This window comes from Engraulis encrasicolus, chromosome 14 (assembly GCF_034702125.1).
Source record: "Engraulis encrasicolus isolate BLACKSEA-1 chromosome 14, IST_EnEncr_1.0, whole genome shotgun sequence".
NCBI classification, from domain to species: Eukaryota; Metazoa; Chordata; class Actinopteri; order Clupeiformes; family Engraulidae; genus Engraulis; species Engraulis encrasicolus.
Window position 1 is genome coordinate 5,689,672 of NC_085870.1, and position 22,295 is coordinate 5,711,966.

Sequence of the window (22,295 nt, forward strand, 5' to 3'; positions counted from 1 at the left end):
GACTTAAGATATGACTACGAAACTTGGTGACTTTTCCTAAAATTTAGTTGGCTACAGTTTAGTACCAAAAGATTATGTTTATCATTTTTGATCACCATTAGCATCAGACAGCTTTGTGAGCATTAAAGTGGTCTGAAGCATAGAGTCATTAAAATTTAAGTGCATTACCTAAATTTGATGGAAAATACATTATGGCGAGATTTTGGGCATTATAATCAGATGATGTCATAATGACGTCATAATATCAGATAATGACACAAAAATGATGTCATTCATATATGTCCATATATAGATCATCTCCCCAAAGTTTGGTGGTCATACCGTATTCCGTTCATGAGTTATGAGGGGGGGTCAAAAGAGCCCCCCTCCAGGCCCAGGAATGCCAAAAAAGCCCAGTCTGAATAGGGTTAATTTAAAGATCAGTTATTACTCTGATAAATTATGATGACTGGGGTTCATAACAAAGACCTGTCAGTTGTTCGGTAAGCCTACATACTGTACTGAGTCATTATCATAATGAAAAGGTCAAAGAATGGCCAATCTTGAAAGAGGCGAGCATAAGGTGAATTTCAGAGTGTCTGTGTCTTTTTAATCTGGAGCCTTATCCTTCGCTTCCTTTATTCATTTATTGTTTATGTGGGATTCAGCACCCAGTTAAGAACTGTGAGAATCATTAGGCGATGTGTGAGCACATCTCATCTACCTTTTGTGTGTCATTTGACAGCAATTTTGTTTTTGTCTTCACAGAGAGAGATCACTTATACATATGTTTTGTATTCAGCAGTAACACTCTGCCTGTGGTTCTTGGTGATATAGTAGCAAGAGGCACAGACAGTAGCCATTACGAAATACCAATGTGAATCTTGTTTATAGTTCAGGTATCAGACAGCACAGCACAGGGCAGGACAGGACAGTAGGGAACGGTGCCAAAGTGGTGAGTCATGTTGTTGTGCAAGGTCAGTGACATTTGAGCAGGGCGGTGCAATGGCAGCCAGTGCCACTTATTGTGTGGATTTTTGTTTGCTTTTTTGTGTGGACTACATAACAAGACAATAATATTCATTGCAGCGTATCAACCACCAATTACGTACTAATGAATTGATGGGCATTAGATGCCGTTGCATCACCTGACGTCTGAGCCTCCAAAAAGTCTTTCACCCGTAAATGTAATTAAATGAATGGCAGCAGACCTCAGCTTGGCATAGAAAGTCACTAATCCTCCCTCAGAAACATTTCTGAAATAAAGGCTGTGAGCCATCCGACTTCCTCCCATCCCTTGCTTTGCCCTGCATTCTCTCTCTCTCTTTCTCTCTCTCTCTCTCTCTCTCTCTGTACTAATAGCATTTTCTCTGTGGTCTTGTCTCGATGTCTCTCCTCCTCCATGGGGAAAACATTGTAGAGGTGTCCTCACTGTCAAGACTGTCAAGCAGTGCAGACCAACCCTTTGAGGACCCCCCCCCCACCCCCAATCATTAAACTGATCGTAAATGAGGTAACTTCTATAATTAATGGTTTTTTTTTTGCAAGATACTGAATAAATATCTTCGCTCATTGATGAAGTTGAGTCTCACATCACAAGGCTGGGAGCCAGAGGAAATGACAGAGGGAACTTAAATGACTCACAGCCATGCAACACTGACTGAGCTAAAAGCAATGCTGTTTCCGCACTTTCTATAGTAGCATCCGTCTTCCAAGTTGCTGTGAGACTGTGGACTGGAGACTGGGTGTGGGCGGTGCAGGATAACCTTCAAAATCTTTCTTACATAGCGTTTCACAAAATTGAGACGTAAAATAAACAGAATAAGGAGTCAGCCTTGAAAAAGTGCTTTCATGTTAACATCTAACAACAAAAACAGAAATAACAAAAAAGTAAGGAATGACATCGATGGCTTTTAAAATCCCATATTTTTTGGTGTACTGCAGTTTTGGTGTACTACAAAGCAATATCTTGTTTACACTTGCAGCATAATGGAATTACACTGTTGTCAGAAGCTGTCAATATGACATCTTTTATGTTCTGAATTAATAGTACATGACATTGTATAGGAAAAAAATAACATTCAGAGGGATAGACATAGGAATGGCAAAAAAACAAAATACTGTACATATTGCAGGTTAAGTCAGTCAAGTGTAAAAAAGGACACGAAATACAGCTTAGCATTGTTTACATTCAACAAAACAAACAGACAAACAATGGAGAACACAATGACAAACATATGAAACAGAAAAGTAAGAAATTGGTTCTGTCAACAAAGTGTCCAAAAGTTTCTCTATTGCATCGCCTGAACCATTTTGTGTCTACAGAAGGGTATATAAATGGTATTGCATTGGGGAATATAGGCCTTGACTCTCTTGACTGACACCTTTAAAGCCCATTCGGTCAGCTTCACTGAGCTGGAAAAGTTGACAGATCATGCTCACTCTATGTCCCTTATTTTCTGTGCAGTTTCGACGACTGCCCAGCTCAGGTGTTAAAAGTTGGTCTGCGAGCTATTCGGACCACATTGTACGTGTTGAGGCCGGGAGCGTCAAATCCGGGGGACAGCCCCCTCTTATCAAAGACGTAGAAGTTAAAGAGCTGTCCGTCTTGCGCCTCCAGAGACACAGAGGCGGTGCTGACGCGCAAGACGCAGGGGTACGCCTTCTCAAACACCACCCTGAACACCCGGTCCACCAGGTAGTTCAGCTTAATGGTCCGGTACCGCTCCGGGATCAGCTCTGCGATCTGCGGCCCGAACTGCTGCATGATCAGCACCCCGTCGGCGCCGGCCTTGATCTCGTAAAAGGTGATGTTTCCGTAGGTGTAGAAGCCCACGTAAGGCGCGGGGTCGGGCGGTGGCGCCAGCACGCGCTTGGCGTCGCGGAAGGCGCGCTCCATGGCGGGGATGACGTAGCTGTAGGCCTTGGCCACCACGTCGCGGCTCTGCGGCCTGGTGCCGGCCATCAGCAGCACCATGCCCAGCTTGAGGCGCGGCACCAGCGAGAAGGTGGCCGAATAGCCGTCCAGGTCGCCGTCCTTGCGCACCATCTCGTAGCCCAGGATCTCGTTGACCTCCCAGGGCGTGCCGGTGCGGTTGGCGAAGTAGTCCTTGTCGCAGCGGAAGAGCGGCGTCAGCAGGATCTTGAGCGTGTCGGGCTCCAGCAGCTTGCGGTGGTAGGCGCCCAGTAGCGTCATGGCCAGCTTGGCCAGGTCGGCCGAGGTGGAGTACATCTGGCCCGACGGCCGGTACCAGCCCAGGTCGTAGAGCGGCGCCGCCTGCCCGTTGCCGTACACGCCCACCGCCATCTGGCTCAGCACGGCCGGCGTGATGTCGAAGCCCGTGTCCTCCATGCCCAGCCGGTCCAGCACGTTGTCGCTCACCCAGCGCTGGTAGTCCTGGCCCACCACCCGCTCGGACATGACGTGGGCCAGCAGGGAGAAGGCCAGGTTGCTGTAATGGCACCTGGGGAGGAGATAAACAATTTGGAAGGTGAAAAAGTGGATCGCACTCGGGAGCACTTCTTTTCTTCTTTTTTATTATTTATTATCGGTCCGGCAATTTTTTTAAGTTTCAATTACTTCCATGAAAATGTTCAGGAGCAAATGAATGTTAAATTAAGTAAAAGCACTTCAAAACATTGCAAGACGGATACAGACTGAAACAGACTGATACAGAAAAGAGTCAATAAATTGTTGCTCAGTATCTGACTACTTGTAATGCCTCATCATGACTGATTAAACATTTGCTTTGCTTTCAGTAGAAATGTAATGCATTGCAATGCATTGTAGAATTGAATCGGATCGGATCGGATCGGATCGGATCGCAAAAAAACGAATCGAATCGCTACCTCCCGAATTGTGATCGAATTGGATCGTTAGGGCAGTGCCAATCCACACCACTAGTGTTAACTGTTATAACCTTATTGTCACCAAAATGGTAATGACCATGTATAAATCCTAGACTCTTGGTAATGTGACAACAATGTTGGTATTGGAATGATGTAATTAAGCTTTTTCAGCAGATAGTGAATAGGATCCCGTCAGCCATCCTGTCAGAATGAAGGGGCTACAACCAGATCATCACACAATAATTTAATTTGATAGGAGCCCTGCTGTCGTTAACATTTTTCTTCTTTAATCTGAGTTAGTAAATAATTTAGCACCCAGATGAGCATATGTAAAGTGGACGTGCTTGTTTTTTTTTGTTAATTTTACAGGAATTTGACACCAAACACTCAATACTGAAGGAGACTTGAATACATTGATATGTACAGTATGTCTTCCAACCGATAGCCATAACGATTAGTTTCAGGTGTGCATTGTTGTACATGTTTTGCCTTCCAGTACCACATTGTGTCTTTGATTTAGTCATTTATGAATTTCACACCTTGTAACTGTAGATGGAGGAACTATAACATACAGTAGAAAGGTTGTTAATATACTCCAGTATCTTTCCCTTTTTATATGTTTGTTAAGTGTCTATTCTATTCTATTCTATTCTATTCTATTCTATTCTATTCTATTCTACTGTATTCTACTGTATTCTATTCTATTCTTTCATCGCGCTTGTTGGTTCCTACTCTATAAATGTATCTGTTAGATTGCTCTGAATGTCATCTGATTGTATATTTATAAAATGACAAAGTGCAACGAGATAATCGAGACATCCACTCTACTGTTGTACTCCATTGTATGTGAGGCTCACAAATCCTGAATGAGATAAGACATTGAAAAGTCCCTTACTTAGTACCAGGGTCAGCCACAAGGACGTCATCTTGCAATAAATTGATAGCTGATTGAGTTTTCCCCTTCCATAGCAGGTTAGTGGCCCGGAGCCGTCTGGGCAGACCTGGGGAGAGAGAAATGGAAAGAGAAATGAAAAGAGGACAAATTGCCAGACAGCGAGAGAGAGAGAGAGAGAGAGAGAGAGAGAGAGAGAGAGAGAGAGAGAGAGAGGGAGAGAGAGAGATAGAGAGAGAGTGGGAGAGGACCCACAGAGAAAAGGGGAGATAGACAGAAGGAGAAAAAGAGAGGGAGAGCCAGTGGGAGAGTTACACAGAGAATTTTTAAATCCATTTGATTAAACCATCTTGTGGTCAATATGTCCACGACATCAGCCAGCACTCCTTCCCCCTCCCCTCCACCAACCACAAACACACACCATTTCCCATCTTAAAAAAGGAAAAGAAAAATATTAACTACTAAATAAACACCAGAAAATCACCACTAGCACTGTTTGAACACACCCTTCTTTCTATGACATCCTTGCAAATATAATATTATATATATTATATTATTAAGTATTATATAAATATGATATTATCAAGCCAACAGGAGAGCTCTTCAGAGGGTTGTGCGTACGGCTCAGAACATATGCGGCTGTGACTTTCCCTCACTGGAGCTATTCGAGGGAAGGAGCATCAGGAAGGCAAAAAAATCTTGGCTGATCCTAGTCACCCCATCCATGAACTGTTTACTATATTACCATCTGGGAAACGATACAGAAGCCTGAAATTTCACACTACCAGACTCCAAAGTAGTTTCTTCCACCAAGCAGTTAGATTACTGAATTCATGCTGAAGACAACAAGGCACTTTCTTTGCACTCCCCCCCCCCTCTCTCTTTTTTATTTTTTATTTTGTAATATTTTTGAGGACACAAAAAACACAACAATTTTACTCTTTATAGGCTTCAAACCTATTCAAACCTAATAAGACGTAATAAACTAATCTTGAATCTTGAATCTTGAATCTTGAATCTGCAACTTGAAAGTAAGCTTGGCACATACTTGTCTGTATCAGTCACAGTCAATGTAATGGGCCTTCAGTTGAAGATTACATGTACGCTGCTGAGTTGTTGCTGAGTCAATGAGGCTGGAATTCCAATAAAATGCTCGAATAAGCCCACTTTTAAGCAGCAAGACTGTGTGGGAATTAGATTGCTGTATCAATTATTTGATAAAGCCATTTATCTGAAATAATTTCTCCGAGCATTGCTTTCTCATTCAATATTCAAACAAGCATTCCTGTTTCTCATATCCATTCATGGCAGTAGTGCTCACTGGGCAAACAAGCCAAATGCATGCTGCGTGCAGAGGATCTTAAGTGGTCTGAAATGTCACTCCGACATCTATTGAATTCTTATTAAGTTATTGTCACTCCGATGGTCACATTTTTAAGTTGTCCCATTGCCCATTTGACGACAGTAAAAAGAAACATCAGCTTTTTCGGTTTATTACGGTTTATGGTTTATTTACCGGACAGAGTGAAAGCTATTACTGGAGTCCAAAGGGGAACATTGAGTTGAGTTCCTTTTGTTTTTCATTTTTTGGGGTTTTCTTGCCTTTATTGGACAGGACAGTTTGAGAGGAGACCGAAAAGTATTGGGAGAGAGAAACAGGAGAGGATCGGGAAACGACCTCGGGCTGAAATCGAACCTAAATTGAGTTGAGTTGACCTTTTTACTTGCCTGATTATCATCGACTTTCAAATCTCGTACCGAGATGTTGGTCTGACCAAGAAGATAACGATTAAACTTCCAAACGGCCTGGTTAACCCCTCTCCCTTTTTTGCTACTGGTCGAGGCCAAGGCTGTGCCGAAGTTTAAAGCAAATATTTTCTTAGTCCCAAAAGAATGCCTCTGCTTAAACCACGTCACTGTCTTGAACACGCCTCTTCCCAGGGTCGTTGGAGCTGCTCAATTTTGATTGCTTCCCGACAAAGTGGGTGGATTTCCTGATTTCTCCGGAGCTCAGGAACGATATTGGTATTGCTCCTGGCCTGACTAGAAGCAAGTTTAGGCAAAGGACGCGCTCAACTTCTTGGAAAAACGAAAGTCTTTGGGTGCGCGATAAAGTGGATCAACTTAAGGAAGAAAAATCCGCACTCACAAACTGCGTCTCATTATTTATTTATATTACCACCATGTCCAAAAAGCAAACGCGTTTCGGCTATCAAGCCTTCATCAGTGCGTGGTACTCACTAGAAGCAACACGGAAGGTGTTCCGTCACTAGTAGGAGCTTGGCCTGGCTCCCTTATTACAGTAATCCACAAAGGACAAGCACTAGCCAACCGGCCAAATGCTCGTAAAACTCGGCTGTGGCTAGTAATGCTTTTATTGTCACTAGCCAATTTGGCTTGCTCCTTGGTGTGACATACGCATCATAACCTATATTCTATTGTTCGCCCCTTCTGTATCAATTGTTTGCATTTAAGTTCACAAAAAAGCTCAGTGAGTCGGTTTCTATTTGCTTAATATACCTCCATGTAGAAAGCTATACACTCATCTTGTCATGAGCCATCTCAATCCACCAGTTCACCACCTTAATTGGTTTCAATTATCTGCCACAGTGCTGCTCACCACTCTCTACTCACCCAAACTAGCTCCACCTGTCTCTGCCCTGCTCCCCTCTGATTACTCTACCAGCTGCGCTACATTACCCACTAACCTCTCCCAGTATTTAAAGCCTTGTCTTTCAGCTCTACTTTGTCAGATCGTCTGCAAAGCTCACACCCTGAACCTGTTTGCTCGCAATTCTACCTGACTACTCCTTTGTGACCCCGGACCCGCCTGTACCCTGACAATTCTTCTTCCCCGGAAAACAAGACCTGCCTTCTGCCTTCTCAACTCCCGACTACTCTTCCACCCCGGTAATTCTGACCAGCCTTCTGACTTTTCACAACGATTTTGGATTTCTCTTGAACTGTACTTCTGCCTTGTTTCATCGTGCTGTTGTGTTTGTGTTCCCCCCCCAACCAGGACTACTGGACCACCCACCACCGGCTCCGTTGGACTCTTCACTGCCACTGGGGGGGGACACGCACACAGCACGTTGGACGGACCACTGGGACCCCTGTAACCCCGGTAATCCTTCAGCACTGAAACCCCTGGAACCCTCACTCACTCCCAACTCCCCTTTCCCTAAAACTTCAATAAATCTCCTTGTGTGACGCAATTGTGGTCCTCTGGTCGTCTGTCTGATCCGTGACACATCTTGCTTTAGCACCTCATCTTCTGAGGTTTGACGTACAATATCATGATTTAAAAAACAAAAAAACAAATAAAACCCCATATAAAATCGGTGGTTAGTGGAATACCTGAATGGCTAGTGACTCAGGAAAACCACTAGCCACAGTGGCCAGTGGGTGAAAAAGTTAATGTCAAGCCCTGGTTGCTACGTGTCCATCCACACAACATGTAAGATACTGAGACAGTTACACTTTACAACCGCATGAAATGCGCTTATTCTTATCCTATATTTTTCAAATTGCACATGATATTTTTCCATTTTCCCCTTCTCAATCTCTTTTGACAGGATATCTTTTCTGCTTTGTGAAGTCTGTAAAGCTCATATCTTTTCATCTCAGGTTTTTCATTAATTTCTCATCATCACACATTGCTTGCACTTGGGTTAGTTCAGGTTAATTTTCTATTGTAAACATTTGCCATGTGAAAACAGAACAACTCCGCCGGGAGGAATGAAAGGAATTATTTGTGTGGATTCACGGTTTGGAATCCATCAAATTTTAAAAGGAGTAGGCTATGAAAGGTGTGAAAGCAGCAAAAGATTTCATACGTCCTTACATATGAATGCTCATGTAAGAACAAGGTCTTTACTCATGAATACATGTAGCCTTCAGTACATGGATATTCATGTGCACAGGATGAAAGGACACAGACAAACATATACATCATACACAAACACAATGGTGCCCTCAGGACAGAAACAGACAGACAGAGAGACACATGAATGTGCACAGACCCACACGCAAGGAACACACACACACACACACACACACACACACACACACACACACACACACACACACACACACACACACACACACACACACACACACAAACCCTCTCATTCTCTCTCTCTCTCACACACACACGCATATAAACACACACACACAATGCACACGCACACACACACTTCTACACTCAGCCCTCCCCCCCACACACACACACTAAGCCTCCCCCCCCCCACACACACACACACACTTGTACTCTAATGCCCCCCCCCAAAAAAAACACGCACACACACACACACACACACACACACACACACACACACACACACACACACACACACACACACACACACACACACACACACACACACACCACACGTTCTCACCAGAGAGCTGGCTGGCCATGCGTCGCAGTGTGACCGACGAGGAGCGGATCGGCACCTCTCCGCTGTCCAGGAAGATGAGGCCGTCCGTCACGTACTTGAGCTCCGAGTTGGGCGCCTTGCCCAGCGGGTTCTTGATGGTGAAGTTCTCCACGTACTTCTCCAGCGGGTCGTCCAGGGAGCCCACCTTGCCGTCCTCCCACAGCTTGTAGAGCATCAGCGTGGGGAAGATCTTGGACAGGCTGGCGATCCTGGGATGGGGGAGGGGGATAGTGTGTGTGGATAGAGAAATGGGTGTTTGGAGAGAGAACGGTTTAGAATAAGGTTCACATGTTAGCCTCTAATACAGTGATTCTCAAAGTGTGGTCCGGGGACCACTGGTGGTCCGCGGGAGTATTCTACTTTTCCAAGACGAGCTAGTAGTTGGCTGAATTTGTAACATAATTACAAAACTAAACATAGCTGAAGTATTATTTACCACAATATGGCAGGCTTGTAATGTGAATAAAAAGTGAGTGATCTGCATCAAAATTAGTGTTAAATAAGCACCCCTCAGCTGCCAGTTCAGTTGACAGGTGGTCCCTGAACATTTTTACGGGGAGAAAGTGGTCCTCGGCCTGAAAAAGTTTGAGAAACACTGCTCTAATACATGCCTAATTACAGTCTTTTTAACCCATTGATGCCTAAAAAACCTGCAAAAAAGGCTGCTGGACACCTAAGCCCTTTTTAAGAAAAGTTGCCCTCAGCCTATAAAAACCTAAATATCTCAGCCTCTGAAGTACATAGAAACATGCAATAAGTTGCATTTAAATGATAAGACGCTCATATTGCATTATAATGTGTTCATTCAGCTCTAACATACCAAGATTTGTAATAAAAAGATCTTGGACAGGCTGGCGATAATGGGATGGGGGGGATAGTATGTGTGGATAGAGAAATGGGTGTTTGGAGAGAGAAAACGGTTTAGAATAAGGTTCACATGTTAGCCTCTTTATTATGCCTAATTACAGTCTGTTTAACCCATTGATGCCTAAAACACCCGCAAAAAAGGCTGCTGAATGCCTAAGCCCTTTTTAAGAAAAGTTGCCCTCAGCCTTTAACCCATTGACGCCTAAGGCACCTGCAAAAAAGGGTGCTGAATGCCTGAGCCCTTTTTAAGAAAAGCTGCCCTCAGCCTATAAAGACCTAAATATCTCAGCTTCTGAAGCACATAAAAATATGCTCTAAGTTGCATTTAAATGCTAAGACCCTCATCTTTCATTAGAATGTGTTCATTCATCTCAAACAAACAGAGATTTGTAATAAAGTTGTCTCAAATCTCATGAGCCTGAATGTTGCGTAATGACGCTCCAGGCGCCAGGGCCAATGTTGCGCAACGCAACATCAGTCATCAATGGGTTAAAAACCTAAATATCTCAGCCTCTGAAGTACATAGAAACATGCAATAAGTTGCATTTAAATGATAAGACGCTCATATTGCATTATAATGTGTTCATTCAGCTCTAACATACCAAGATTTGTAATAAAAAGATCTTGGACAGGCTGGCGATAATGGGATGGGGGGATAGTGTGTGTGGATAGAGAAATGGGTGTTTGAAGAGAGAAAACAGTTTCACATGGTTCACATGATGTTAGCCTCTTTATTATGCCTAATTACAGTCTGTGTAAGTGACTTATTAAGAGTGTTATGGGCTTATTACGATTATATCGATCATAAAGGTGTGACATGAGGAATGAAAGGTTAAGTATCCACCCTACTATCCCTAGTTACAAGGGCGGCGCCTTTACTATTTGGGTAGCAGTAGCTAGTGCTAAATCATTCAAAAGGGTTCTGGGGAGCATAGCCAGAAGTAGCAGACAGGAAATGCGGTGGTAGCATGAAACAGGTTGAAATGGGCGTGGTGATAAGGTGGATGGTAAAATGTGTTTTCATAGAGAGCACAAAAATGCCCTCTGTCTTTCTGTCACCTCGTCTGTCGGTCTGTCTGTAGAGTAGAGTAAATTTATGGACTTAGTATGATCACAACAGAGTTGCAGCTCAAATGCTACAACATTTTGGCATCAACATGGTTCATTTTCCTCCCTAGTGCTTCCTTGCTAGAAATAATTTACCACCCAAGGCAACCCAAAGTTGAACGCATCACCACCATGGTCACCAACAGCAACAGCATGAAATAAAAAGGCAATAGTGGTTAAAAATGGATGAGCGCCACACTCTCTGCTGCAACATTGATCATGGGTAGCATATGTCCTCACAAACATAGCCACCTTAAAAGCAGACACCCTGATCAAAACCATGACAACAACACCTGTGTGTGTGTGTGTGTGTGTGTGTGTGTGTGTGAGAGAGAGAGAGAGCAAGAGAAGAGAGAGAGAGAGAGAGAGAGAGAGAGAGAGAGAGAGAGAGAGAGAGAGAGAGGGAGAATGTACTGTATACTGCATGTGTATGTATTTGTGTGTGTGTGTGTGTGTATGAGTGATATATATATATATATATATATATATATATATATATATATATATAGAGAGAGAGAGAGAGAGAGAGAGAGAGAGAGAGAGAGAGAGAGAGAGAGAGAGAGAGAGAGAGAGAGAGAGAGAGAGAGAGAGAAAGGGAGAATATACGTATTTGTGTGTGTGTGTGTGTGTGTGTGTGTGTGTGTGTGTGTGTGTGTGTGTGTGCAGACACGTGTGTGTATGTGCCCGCGTGCCCGCGTGTGTATTAACCCTCATCGTCATTGCGACAACACAACAGTGGTGAGATTCAGTTCGGTTTCCTATTCCTCTAATTACCACCGTCCTCTCCATTAGGCCTAATGGAGCCCCTACGCCAGCCATTTGTACCTGTTTTAGGCTGCACAGATGGGACGCGACACAAGCAGCATCCGCCACAAAACACAATCATCGCATTCGGCATCAAACTCAGAGCGATGGCCAGTCAGCATGGTAAACAAGCTAAAACGATAACAGGGCAGGAGAGTGTGGGTGCAGTCATTACGGAGGCGGAGGGAGAGAGTTCAGGGAAAGTCCTCCTAAACTTTAGCTGTTAGCACTTGTGTTTATCTTGGTAATGGCTTCAGGCGTCTGTTTTGGGGCGAAATAAGACCAGGCCCCTATCAAAATGAATGGGTGAAAAACACTTGGCCTCAGTGTTGCCAGATTGGGTTGGTTCCCGCCCAATTGGGCTGCTTAGGATGGCCGTGTGCGGGTAAAAATGGCATTTATCAGAAAAACCCGCCCAATTTTTGCCATAGACATCAATACAATTGGGCGGGATTTTGTGCTTCTAGGCGGGTTCTGAGCATTTTTTGGGCTGGAAATTATCAGCCTCATCTGGCAACCCTGCTTGGCCTCCGCACATCGGTTCTGACAGCACTGCGGAGCACTTTCGCTTCCGTCCATCTTGGTTACCCCCGCACACAATTTCACCACAGCAGAGCATGGATAATCAATGTGGTGGCTCCGACAAAATAGAAATCGTCCCTAATCGGCAGCCGACATCCGCAGACATCGGCGCCAGTGTGCGGGGTTGCATTGAATGTGGAATGAAAAATTGGCAGAGTAGTGCTCGCACTTTATCAGAACCGACGTTGGGAGGCCTTACTAGCTCCCCTCATGTGGGCTTGAATGCCCATGGGGACCCAGCCTGCCTACCTGCTCCCCCTCTCTCTCTGACAAGCTGATTAAATCATGTTTTATCTTGGGTCCTTTGAATTGGATGAAGTAGGCTACTCCGACTTCAGAAGTTTCCGGAAAAAAAGTAAAGAAAAACGATTTGAAAGAATGACAAGACAGAGGGGAGTAGATGGAAAGATAAAGTGTGTCGGAATGAAAAGCTGAAAGGACGCAGGGCGCAGTCCTATAAAATCTGCGGTTTCATCGTCTGGATGTCTCCATTGTTGCTCAAACACAATGGGGCGCAGTGAATCAGAAGCGGCAGGCTTTCAAGCAGCGGTCAACACCTTCAAGAGTTAAATGCCAGTGATGACGATAACATATGAAACCCGTGACCCGACAGCGGAATGAACTCTGAAGCGGAAGAAAAGTAGCGGTGGTGAGATCGGATGTGGTCGGTTTCTTTGTGTCGTCGTCAGTCAGTATTGTGAGGGTGTATAAGGTGATATAGGGACAAGGCAAACCACCCAGACACCTTCACTAATAGCAAAGAATTCCAGCAGGCTGTATGTGTCCTCTGGCTCACTCAGCTAGGGTACTGGGGTGGGAGACCATAGTGCAGTATGTCCAAAAGAGTGGAGAATGTCTGCAGTGTTTGATGATGAGTAGTACAATCTGTAGTACCATTAGCAATATTAGCCTACTACTATTACTGATGCTCTGATCCTCCGAATCCAACTACTACTACTCCGATTTCTACTACAACTCCAACTAGGCTACTACTTCTACTCAAATTACTACTACTACTGCTAGCAGCAGGGAGGTGGTGGGGGAGGGGGGACTGCAAAGGGGACAGTTGTCGCAGAGATTCTTTAAGTATATAGAGATATGCCAATGTAATAGGTTGCTATGGGCACCTAACATGACCAGGTTCCGGTCTGCCTAAAGGGCCGTGTCATAATGCTCCTGGCATTGAATAGAACAGTCCTTAGGTCTGCTTAGGTCTGCCTAAAGGGGGATCCCCCCCCCCCCTGCAATAGTAGAACCCGGAAACAATGGGCCAGTGGAACCTCTCTCTCTCTACTCTCTCTGGTTGTCCCATGCCCAGGGACAGAGGGGCCCCAGAATTGGGTTCTTTGTATTTATTTGGTAGGGGGCTCTTCAGGGCTCAGCCAAAGCTGTCAATAGCCCTGGCGACTAGTACTACTAACACCTGTGTGTGTGTGTGTGTGTGTGTGTGTGTGTGTGTGTGTGTGTGTGTGTGTGTGTGTGTGTGTGTGTGTGTGTGTGTGTGTGTGTGTGTGTGTGTGTGTGTGTGTGTGTGTGTGTGTGTGTGTGTGTGTGTGTGTGTGTGTGTATTTTACTGTTAAATGTAAAAGAGTAAAAATATTTTCCTCACTGACAGCTTCAGGATGTGGATTGTTTAGGTGTGGCCACAGTTAAGCATTCAGTCGCTATTCTTAGAGTTCATATGAATGGAAGTCCATGGGAGGGCCCCAAAAAGATATGAGGAGATTCGTTGCAAAAATGGGTGTATCCACCATTTTTGACTTCTGCATTTTATTATTATTGGAAACGACTGTTCAGATTCAGAAGTACTACTATCATCTATGTGTGAAATCTTGCCATTCAAATATTTAGTGAACATACAAATGCATTTTCCATTGCGGTGCAATTGAATGTCCAATGTGAATTTCACAAAAGGGATATGCACCATTTTGCAAGGATGCAATTTTGTGTGTGTGTGTGTGTGTGAGAGAGAGAGAGAGAGAGAGAGAGAGAGAGAGAGAGAGAGAGAGAGAGAGAGAGAGAGAGAGAGAGAGAGAGAGGGTGCATGTGTGTGTGTGTATGTGTGCATGCTTGTGCATGTGTGTGCGCATATGCTTGTAAACAAACAGAAATGCTGGCAGCTGAATGACAGAGCGCTCGACTGTGACCCGGTATGGCCCACAAACTACTACAGTACACTTAAGTCAGTGGGCTCATTGGAGAACGCTTGCTGACATGAAAGTTGAACTGAAGACCACATTACCATAAGCCGCACTCACTAAAGATTATCCCTCTCGCATGCACATGTTAGGAGTGGCTGTCAGCCAAGGCCAAAACAACCAACTCATCTGATTTTCAAACAAGAGCATACAGGAAATATTAAGCAGGGCTTGTTCATGAATTTTCTGTTCACTCACCTGAAACTACCATTTGCTTTTTTCCCTCATAGAAATTATTGCCCTCTACTACTACATGTGCCTCAAATAAAATGTACTCCTACCTTTATAATTACTCATAACAGCAAAAAAGAAAAAAACTGCTTTGCTTTCACTTACATAACACATAGCTGGCAATTTTCTCCAAAGATACATGTAAAGTTAGGTAGGTATAGCCCCATAACGCACGTTTTCCCAGTTCTTCTAGAATTTTACTGGAACACTCTACAGCTCCCATAGAAGTCTGTGTTAAAAATCTTGCAAAGTCCTTATGACATCATAATGAGAACTCAAAATTCTGGGAAAATTCTAATCACATATTTGTGATGGTACTCCTCAAAGGGTTGCTGTTGCTGTTCATGGCATGCTTTCTACGTATAATAATAATAATAATAATAATAATAATAATAATAATAATAATAATAATAATAATAATAATAATAATAATTTATTGTTTAAAGTGCAGTATCACCATACAACATGGTCTCAAAACACTGTAAAACAAAATTAAAAAATAAAATAAAATAAGATAAAATACAATAATGAATTGACTCTAAAATATAATAAAAGAAAATGATGAGGAAAATAAAAATGATGGGGAAATAATCAAAAGGTAGGCCATGGTAATTTAAACAAGCTTAATACTAAAAAAGTATAGGTGGAAAAAAATAAAAATAATAATAAAAGAAGTAGGAACCTAAGACAAAAGACAAAATTATTAACAAAAGACCAATGCATTTCAGAGCCTAACATAATGCGATGAAAACAAAAATGTTTTTAATCTGAATTTAAAGATACCTTGAAAGAGCCTGCCTGCCTAACATTAAGGGAAAGATTGTTCCATAGTGTGGGTGCGCGGAAGGCAAAAGCCCTGTGGCCAGCATACTTCTTCCGCAGCACAGGGATTGATAGGAGTCCAGCATGCATGGACCACAGGGACGGAGCTGTAATGTAAGGTGTGAGCAGCTCGGACAAATAAGTAGGTGCTAGGCCGTGTAGGGCTTTGTATGTGAGCAGCAAGATTTTAAATTCTGCTCTGACGTGAACAGGCAACCAATGAAGGGAGGCTAGGATTGGTGACATATGTTCAAATGTCTTAGTCCTTGTCAATACCCTTGCTGCAGCTGTATGGTGATAATGATGTCATGGAATATATACCTTCATCAGCTACAATGACATTGAATGTTTAGTGGGGGTTGTTTGAGTCACATCCCCTGGGATCAATACATGATACTCTACTCTACATAAAAACAAGGTGGTTAAACCTTGCAGTAGTAGGGTGACTCTATTTATGGCATGTCTTAAAACCTTCAACCTTGAAATAAAGACTTGACACTGATTGCAGCTGACAATAATGGTTAAAATGATATACAGTAGGATATATGCTGCCTATATGTTAAGTGTAGGATGCACCACTGTTTTCACTGCTTCTTTGGGCACTGTGTTTATTGATTTTTAAAATGGTTTCATTGCAACACGTATTTCTTTTGACCATAAAGAGACCGGAAGAAGAATTCGGAATACATGATCAATTTTATGGCCATGACGCAATGTTTGAAAAAATAATTAAAAAACAGTTGCTGTGCATGAGCATGTTCCCAAAGTTATTAACTCATCTCTCTCAACGTGCTGAATTTTGAAACGTTTCAAGTGACTGCCATGGAGAGCATTTCCTGTTCCTGGAATATTAACTTGATTACTTACAAAGCCCCGAGCATCACATATTCTCGGAAGTGGCCCAGCATGGCCTCAGTCTTTCATTACTGCACGGTGAATGCTGCACATGCCTGCTCACAGACGCTGCCTTGTGAACTTCCTTCAGGCATTCATTATTGGCACTCCAACCTCAGTCAGAGGTGTCAAAAGAAAAAAAAATTCCAAACCTGCCACTGGTTCTGTCTAACACAAGGAACTTCATCTACTAGGCCTGACTGGTCAGGAAATACTGTCGACCAAACTTAAGTGTCTGATTCTGTGCAGGTCGGATCAAATTTGTGGCTTTCTTATTAGGCTTTCCTATCCACCTCATTAGGTACATTGGAATAAAATTGGTCTAACACCTATTTAATATCATGTGGTAGTTTTGCATTTACACCATAAATGTACTTACATATCTTCGCTTGTGCAAGAGAAGGTATCACTTTCTTGAGTATCTGTAACTAAACCCTAACCGAAAGGTACAATGCATAATCTTACATTGTATTGCATACTTTGTTATTATACAGTGTGACAGGCACATTACAATAATGTTTAACCAAGAAGAGTAGTCAATGTTTCACACTGTAAAGCTTAAAACGCTGCACAGCCATGGAGCCATGAAAACTGAGGACTGACATGAGGAGTATGCACAGAGTGTGTTGTTTTATTAATTGCCACCATTCGTGACGACATCCAACAACAGTGGACAAGGTTGAAGTGTCAAAAGTAAAAGTAAAAATATAATTATTACAAGGACCTCCTTTCCAGGTACATGAAGCTATAGGCCTATGTAAGTATCTAGACATCGCAACAAGAATTCTGATCACCCCATGCAAAATTTGAAATACAGTTTGCTACAGAACTGCCATCAGGGTGTTCTGTAGATGCACACATAAGATGCTGAGCTATGAGCAGTTTCCAATTCATTATTACCTCTTAAGCCAGGCTCAAACTACACGACTCCCGATTGACGTCGGGGTGCACCACACACTAGAAGAGAATCGCAACTGTCAATCTTATCCCTGCTCGCAACCACCGAGACAATGCCCAACGTTCTATTTCCAGTCGCAAATATCAAGCACTGTTTGATTTCTACGATTTGCGATCGGCTTTGAGCTACCAAAGTTCTATATTAGAACGTCGCACACGATGAGGAAATCTTTCCCGACAATCGCTTGCGATAGTCCTGAGGGATAACGTTCCACCGATTGTCGTAAGGGGGGTTTTCAGCCGATAATCGGGCCGATAGTTTGAGCCTCGCTTTACTTGGCCAGAATTGACCCACTGCTAGCAACACAATGTGATTATTAATAGTGGTGTCAACAATAATCGATTCAAAAATGCATCGCAATCACTTCCAAGGACATTTCTGTAGCAAGTTAACTTTACATTAAATTTAAGCAATTTAAAGCATTGAAAGCTGCAGGACTGATTCACACAGCAGCCAAAAAATGTTGTTGCTTTCAGTAGAAAGATAATGCATTGCAATGCATCGTAGAATCAGACTGAATCGATTTGAATCAAATCATTACATCCCGAATCGTAATCGAATCAAATCGTAAGGGCAGTGCCAATGCACACCCCTATTTAGTCAAAAGGTCTCAGGAAACTGGAGACATGCTGTCCAGACTCTACAAAACTGGGGTGCTTTTCTGGAAAGAGTATTTGATAACTATGTTAGCTACTTTGTTGGTTCCAATGCAATTTCCCATTGGCAACTACCGAAGTTGCTAACTGCTAACAACTACGCATTCCAGAAATGCACCCCAGGGATCCCAGAAGGATAGTAGGAGGGCGTGTTCATCCTCCTCTGCCTCCATGACTGAGGTACCCTGAGCATGTTACCATACCGCCACACTGCTCCCTCGGGGCTGCCCCCTTGCACGGTTGAGTACATAAATACAATTTCACTGCATATAGTGAGCTCTTTGTGCTGTGGAGTGCTGTGTCACAATGACAATGGGCTAGATGGGCTTTTTTTCCCAGGTGGCCTTTCACATTCATTATTCAAACCACTCTAGAGAAAGGGAGTCTGCCAATTATAATGGCAATTTAAATAACCCTTCAACTGAGATAGATACAGTATATGGCAGCCTACTCTAAAGAGTCACAGACTTCTAACTCACAATTCCCCCCTTGGTGATAATATCACCTCCTTGGCCGATATTCAATTTCTGGGGATTCAGTGTTGTAGTCGTGTACTAGCTGGAGCTCATGGAGGTAATGGATGTTTTGCAATTGGGTCTCCTGCTGCCACTAAGACGACTAGAAGTGCTTGAACAAAGTGAGTGATGGCATGCCCCAGTGTGCAATTAATGTCTCTCAAACTCATAAATGATGTGATAAATAGGCTATGGTGTGATGGATAGGAAGCTCACAGATGCATCGGTTGCATCAGTGGGGAAAGACTGTTAGCGAAATAGAGAAATGCCATCAAACGGAAGCGTACCATCTGCACTCTTGTCAGCCACTAGTTACTGCCTTCAACACAGGCAAAGTGTATAAAGAGGTCATTAAAACAAGAGGCAAGTAATCTTGTGGAAATAATCAACAAAGCTAAAAACATTAAAAGTTTCTTTCTATGAATTCATGCAGAGCAATTTTACATTTACTGCTAAAACGTGTGCGCATTGTTTTTTTGTTTTTTTTGCATTTGAAAAGCATCTTCATTGCAGTGAAATTGTCTCATCACTTTCGCTACTCATTGCTTGGTACCATGTAGTTTCAACACTCACCTCATTGGCACTCGACTGATTTAGACGACTGACAATGATATATGGTTACATTGTTTTGTTAGTCTAAATGCTAATGAGCTGGGGAGAGCTGTGCTGTGGGTCTGACAGGGCAGTCATGGGTAAACGGTTAGGGCGTCAGACTTGTAGCCCAAAGGTTGCAGGTTCGAATCTCGTAGTGTGCAGTGTTCACTTGTGTGCTGTTGAGTGCTGTGTCACAATGACAATGGGAGTTGGAGTTTCCCAATGGGCTTTCACAGCTTTCACTTTCACTGATTCTGACAGCACATCTCCTGCCCAGCACATGTGGGTCTACCAGTATCAATCCTACACTGACCAAAGGTGTGGTCTACGTGAAACGCAAAACAGCGATAGGGACTTTGAACATCCATACATAGCCTACTGTGCAGCTGGTGGCATGTAGCCTATATACAATTTCCCAGTGTGATGAAGCGGTCTGCACACTGTGTATTAACTCTAAAAAAATACTTTATTTCATTTTAACATACGGCAACGTTTCGATCCAACAGAGGGATCTTCCTCCCTCTGTTGGATCGAAACGTTGCCGTATGTTAAAATGAAATAAAGTATTTTTGGAGTTAATACACAGTGTGCAGACCGCTTCATCACACTACCTACTACCTTTTGTCTGGCACCTGGACAACTACTTGTGGACTACCTCTAAACACTATATACAATTTCCCGCAACTGTTTCTATGGGGTTTTTTTTAAAAGAAAGGCAAACTTGTTATCATGGTAAATCTACATGATCACCCCTTGGGCCTACCTGTAGATGGTGTACTCATTTGGTGGAGGAGATTGTGGGTCGGTGCCGTTCCTCTTGCCAAAGTTGCCCGTCCACAGCACGGTGTCGTTGTAGACGACAATGGCTGACATTGCTGGCAGGCTGGTGGGATTAATGCTGGTACGCAGCAACGCGTCCACCTACAGGGAATGACAGAAACACAGAGTAGAGTAGCAGAGTGTCATTCATTGATCCTGATGGAAATTAAGGTGTAGCACAGTGTTTCCCAACCTTTTTTGTCTTGCGTACCCCCTAAACCTCTTAGTTGTGCCATGAGTACCCCCTAATTCATGTTCTATATCACTTTCTCTGTCCTGATGTGACTGCTCCGTATATTTGTTATAATAATAACATCTTTCCAAGTACCCCCTGCAGTGTGCTCGCGTACCCCTAGAGGTACACGTACCCCTGGTTGGGAAACACTGGTGTAGCATACACACTGCACATAAATACAGAAGATAAAGATAAAGACAAACACACATCATTGCACATATATTCACCATACGGCACACACGTGCACTGTAAACCCAGACATCAAATGTACTTACCAAGACTAATTAAAATGCACTAAAAAATAGAAGTTTGATGGCATTTCTGAAGAATACTGAGTATTGACAACTTATTTGAGGAAATAGTTGTTCAGATGAATATGTTTTAGTTGAATGGATTAAATTCATAAGTTTTGGTTATGACCCCGCCTCTTTTTCTTCAGGCTGCACCAACTGGCCTCTACCCAGATGTGGGCAGTTGAATGTATTCCTGCAGTGTGTTTCATGTTAACAGATCGTTTCAAATTTCAACTGACAATATGGCCACGCTGCAGCATCCAATTTTAAATCAGAATATTGCCACCTAGTAAAATTAGGCTATCTTGTGAAGTGCCATTGCACAATTGAAAGTCAAATGCTGCATGACATAATTGACATTGCCTACCATCAACCAGGAACAATGGTAGTGCCCAATCAACCTGTCAATTAGTACCTGCCCTCACTTGAGTACATAGGACTGTTACAAGTTCATTGAATTACTACCTGCAGCTGCCGCATGCCTGATTACTCTGGTCACATGGTTAACTTTCACCTCTATAAAAACTCAGACTGTCACAATGCTTGAGTTGCTTGCCTAAATGACTGGTTCGCTGGCTCTCTGTCCGGTTTGTTGGTTAGTGAGCTAACTGACCAACCAACTGACTGTTTGTTGGCCAGCTGGTTGGCTGGCTAACTGACTCTTTTGGTTGACTGTATGGCTGGTTTGTTAGCTGGCTAGCCATACAACTGACTTGTTTGTTGGTTAGTTGGCTGACTAACTGAGTGTTAGTTGGTTAGCCGGCTCTTTGGCTGGCTAGCTGACAACTGACTCTTTTGGTTGGCTGGTGGACTGGTTTGTTGGCTGGCTAGGTATTTAGTTGGTAGTGAGTATTGTGGTAGCAGGTATCCTTTTTGGTGTGTTGCTTACTTGACATTTCAGGATTGTCTAATTATGCTCAACTAAAGTATTCTATGCACACTGGTTAATGTACTATCATCCAGGAGATTACAATAATTAAATGGTAATAATATTGCACATACTGCAGAAACTTGAATTTCTCAGTGGTTATGGATAGTTTGGTCTATTAATACAAGAGAGCAGTGTGATGGACTGGTTCCATGCCACAGTTGTCTCAGTCATGGTGAGGAATGGGAGGTGCCACACTAACATGGTAGCTACCTCTTTTGTGGTGATGAATGGAGGGGCGGGATCAATTTGGACTTAAGTACATTTAACTTAAACTTTTACATATAATGAGTATATACAACAGTTGAGGTCACAAAAGATTGTAAGTTTAATCATTCATAATTACTTAGTTTTTCTAGGGCAACCACTTTTCTGGGTTTTTGTAAGTAAACTCAACTTATAAGGTTTTACAGTGTGGGCTATTACTTTTTCAATTGAAATTCAAATGAAACCATGCTGGCAGTCATGTCAGTAATAGGCCAGTGCCATATTATCATCCGTCTTTGAAAGATGCTGCAAAGACAATCTTTCGCCTAAGAGACTCTTTTTTTTTTTTTTTTTTTAGCCACAGCCGACTGCTCACACAGTCTCACACAAGTCCCCAGTTCTGCTCAGTTTAATTTACTACGACGT

At 43.0% G+C, this 22,295-nt stretch overlaps 1 protein-coding gene across 1 annotated transcript in view; it reads right to left on the reverse strand.

The window, feature by feature from the left end:
- Positions 1 to 1,877: 1,877 nt before the first annotated feature.
- lactbl1b (lactamase, beta-like 1b) overlaps positions 1,878 to 22,295 on the reverse strand; it is a 72,447-nt gene continuing 52,029 nt past the window's right edge. Inside the window, exons 5-8 of the mRNA XM_063214831.1 lie at positions 20,151 to 20,308; positions 9,121 to 9,368; positions 4,724 to 4,829; positions 1,878 to 3,443 (exon numbers count right to left, since the gene is read on the reverse strand). Coding sequence (XP_063070901.1) covers positions 2,465 to 3,443; positions 4,724 to 4,829; positions 9,121 to 9,368; positions 20,151 to 20,308 — 1,491 coding nt within the window. The 3' untranslated portion in view covers positions 1,878 to 2,464. The remainder of the gene's footprint in view (positions 3,444 to 4,723; positions 4,830 to 9,120; positions 9,369 to 20,150; positions 20,309 to 22,295) is intronic.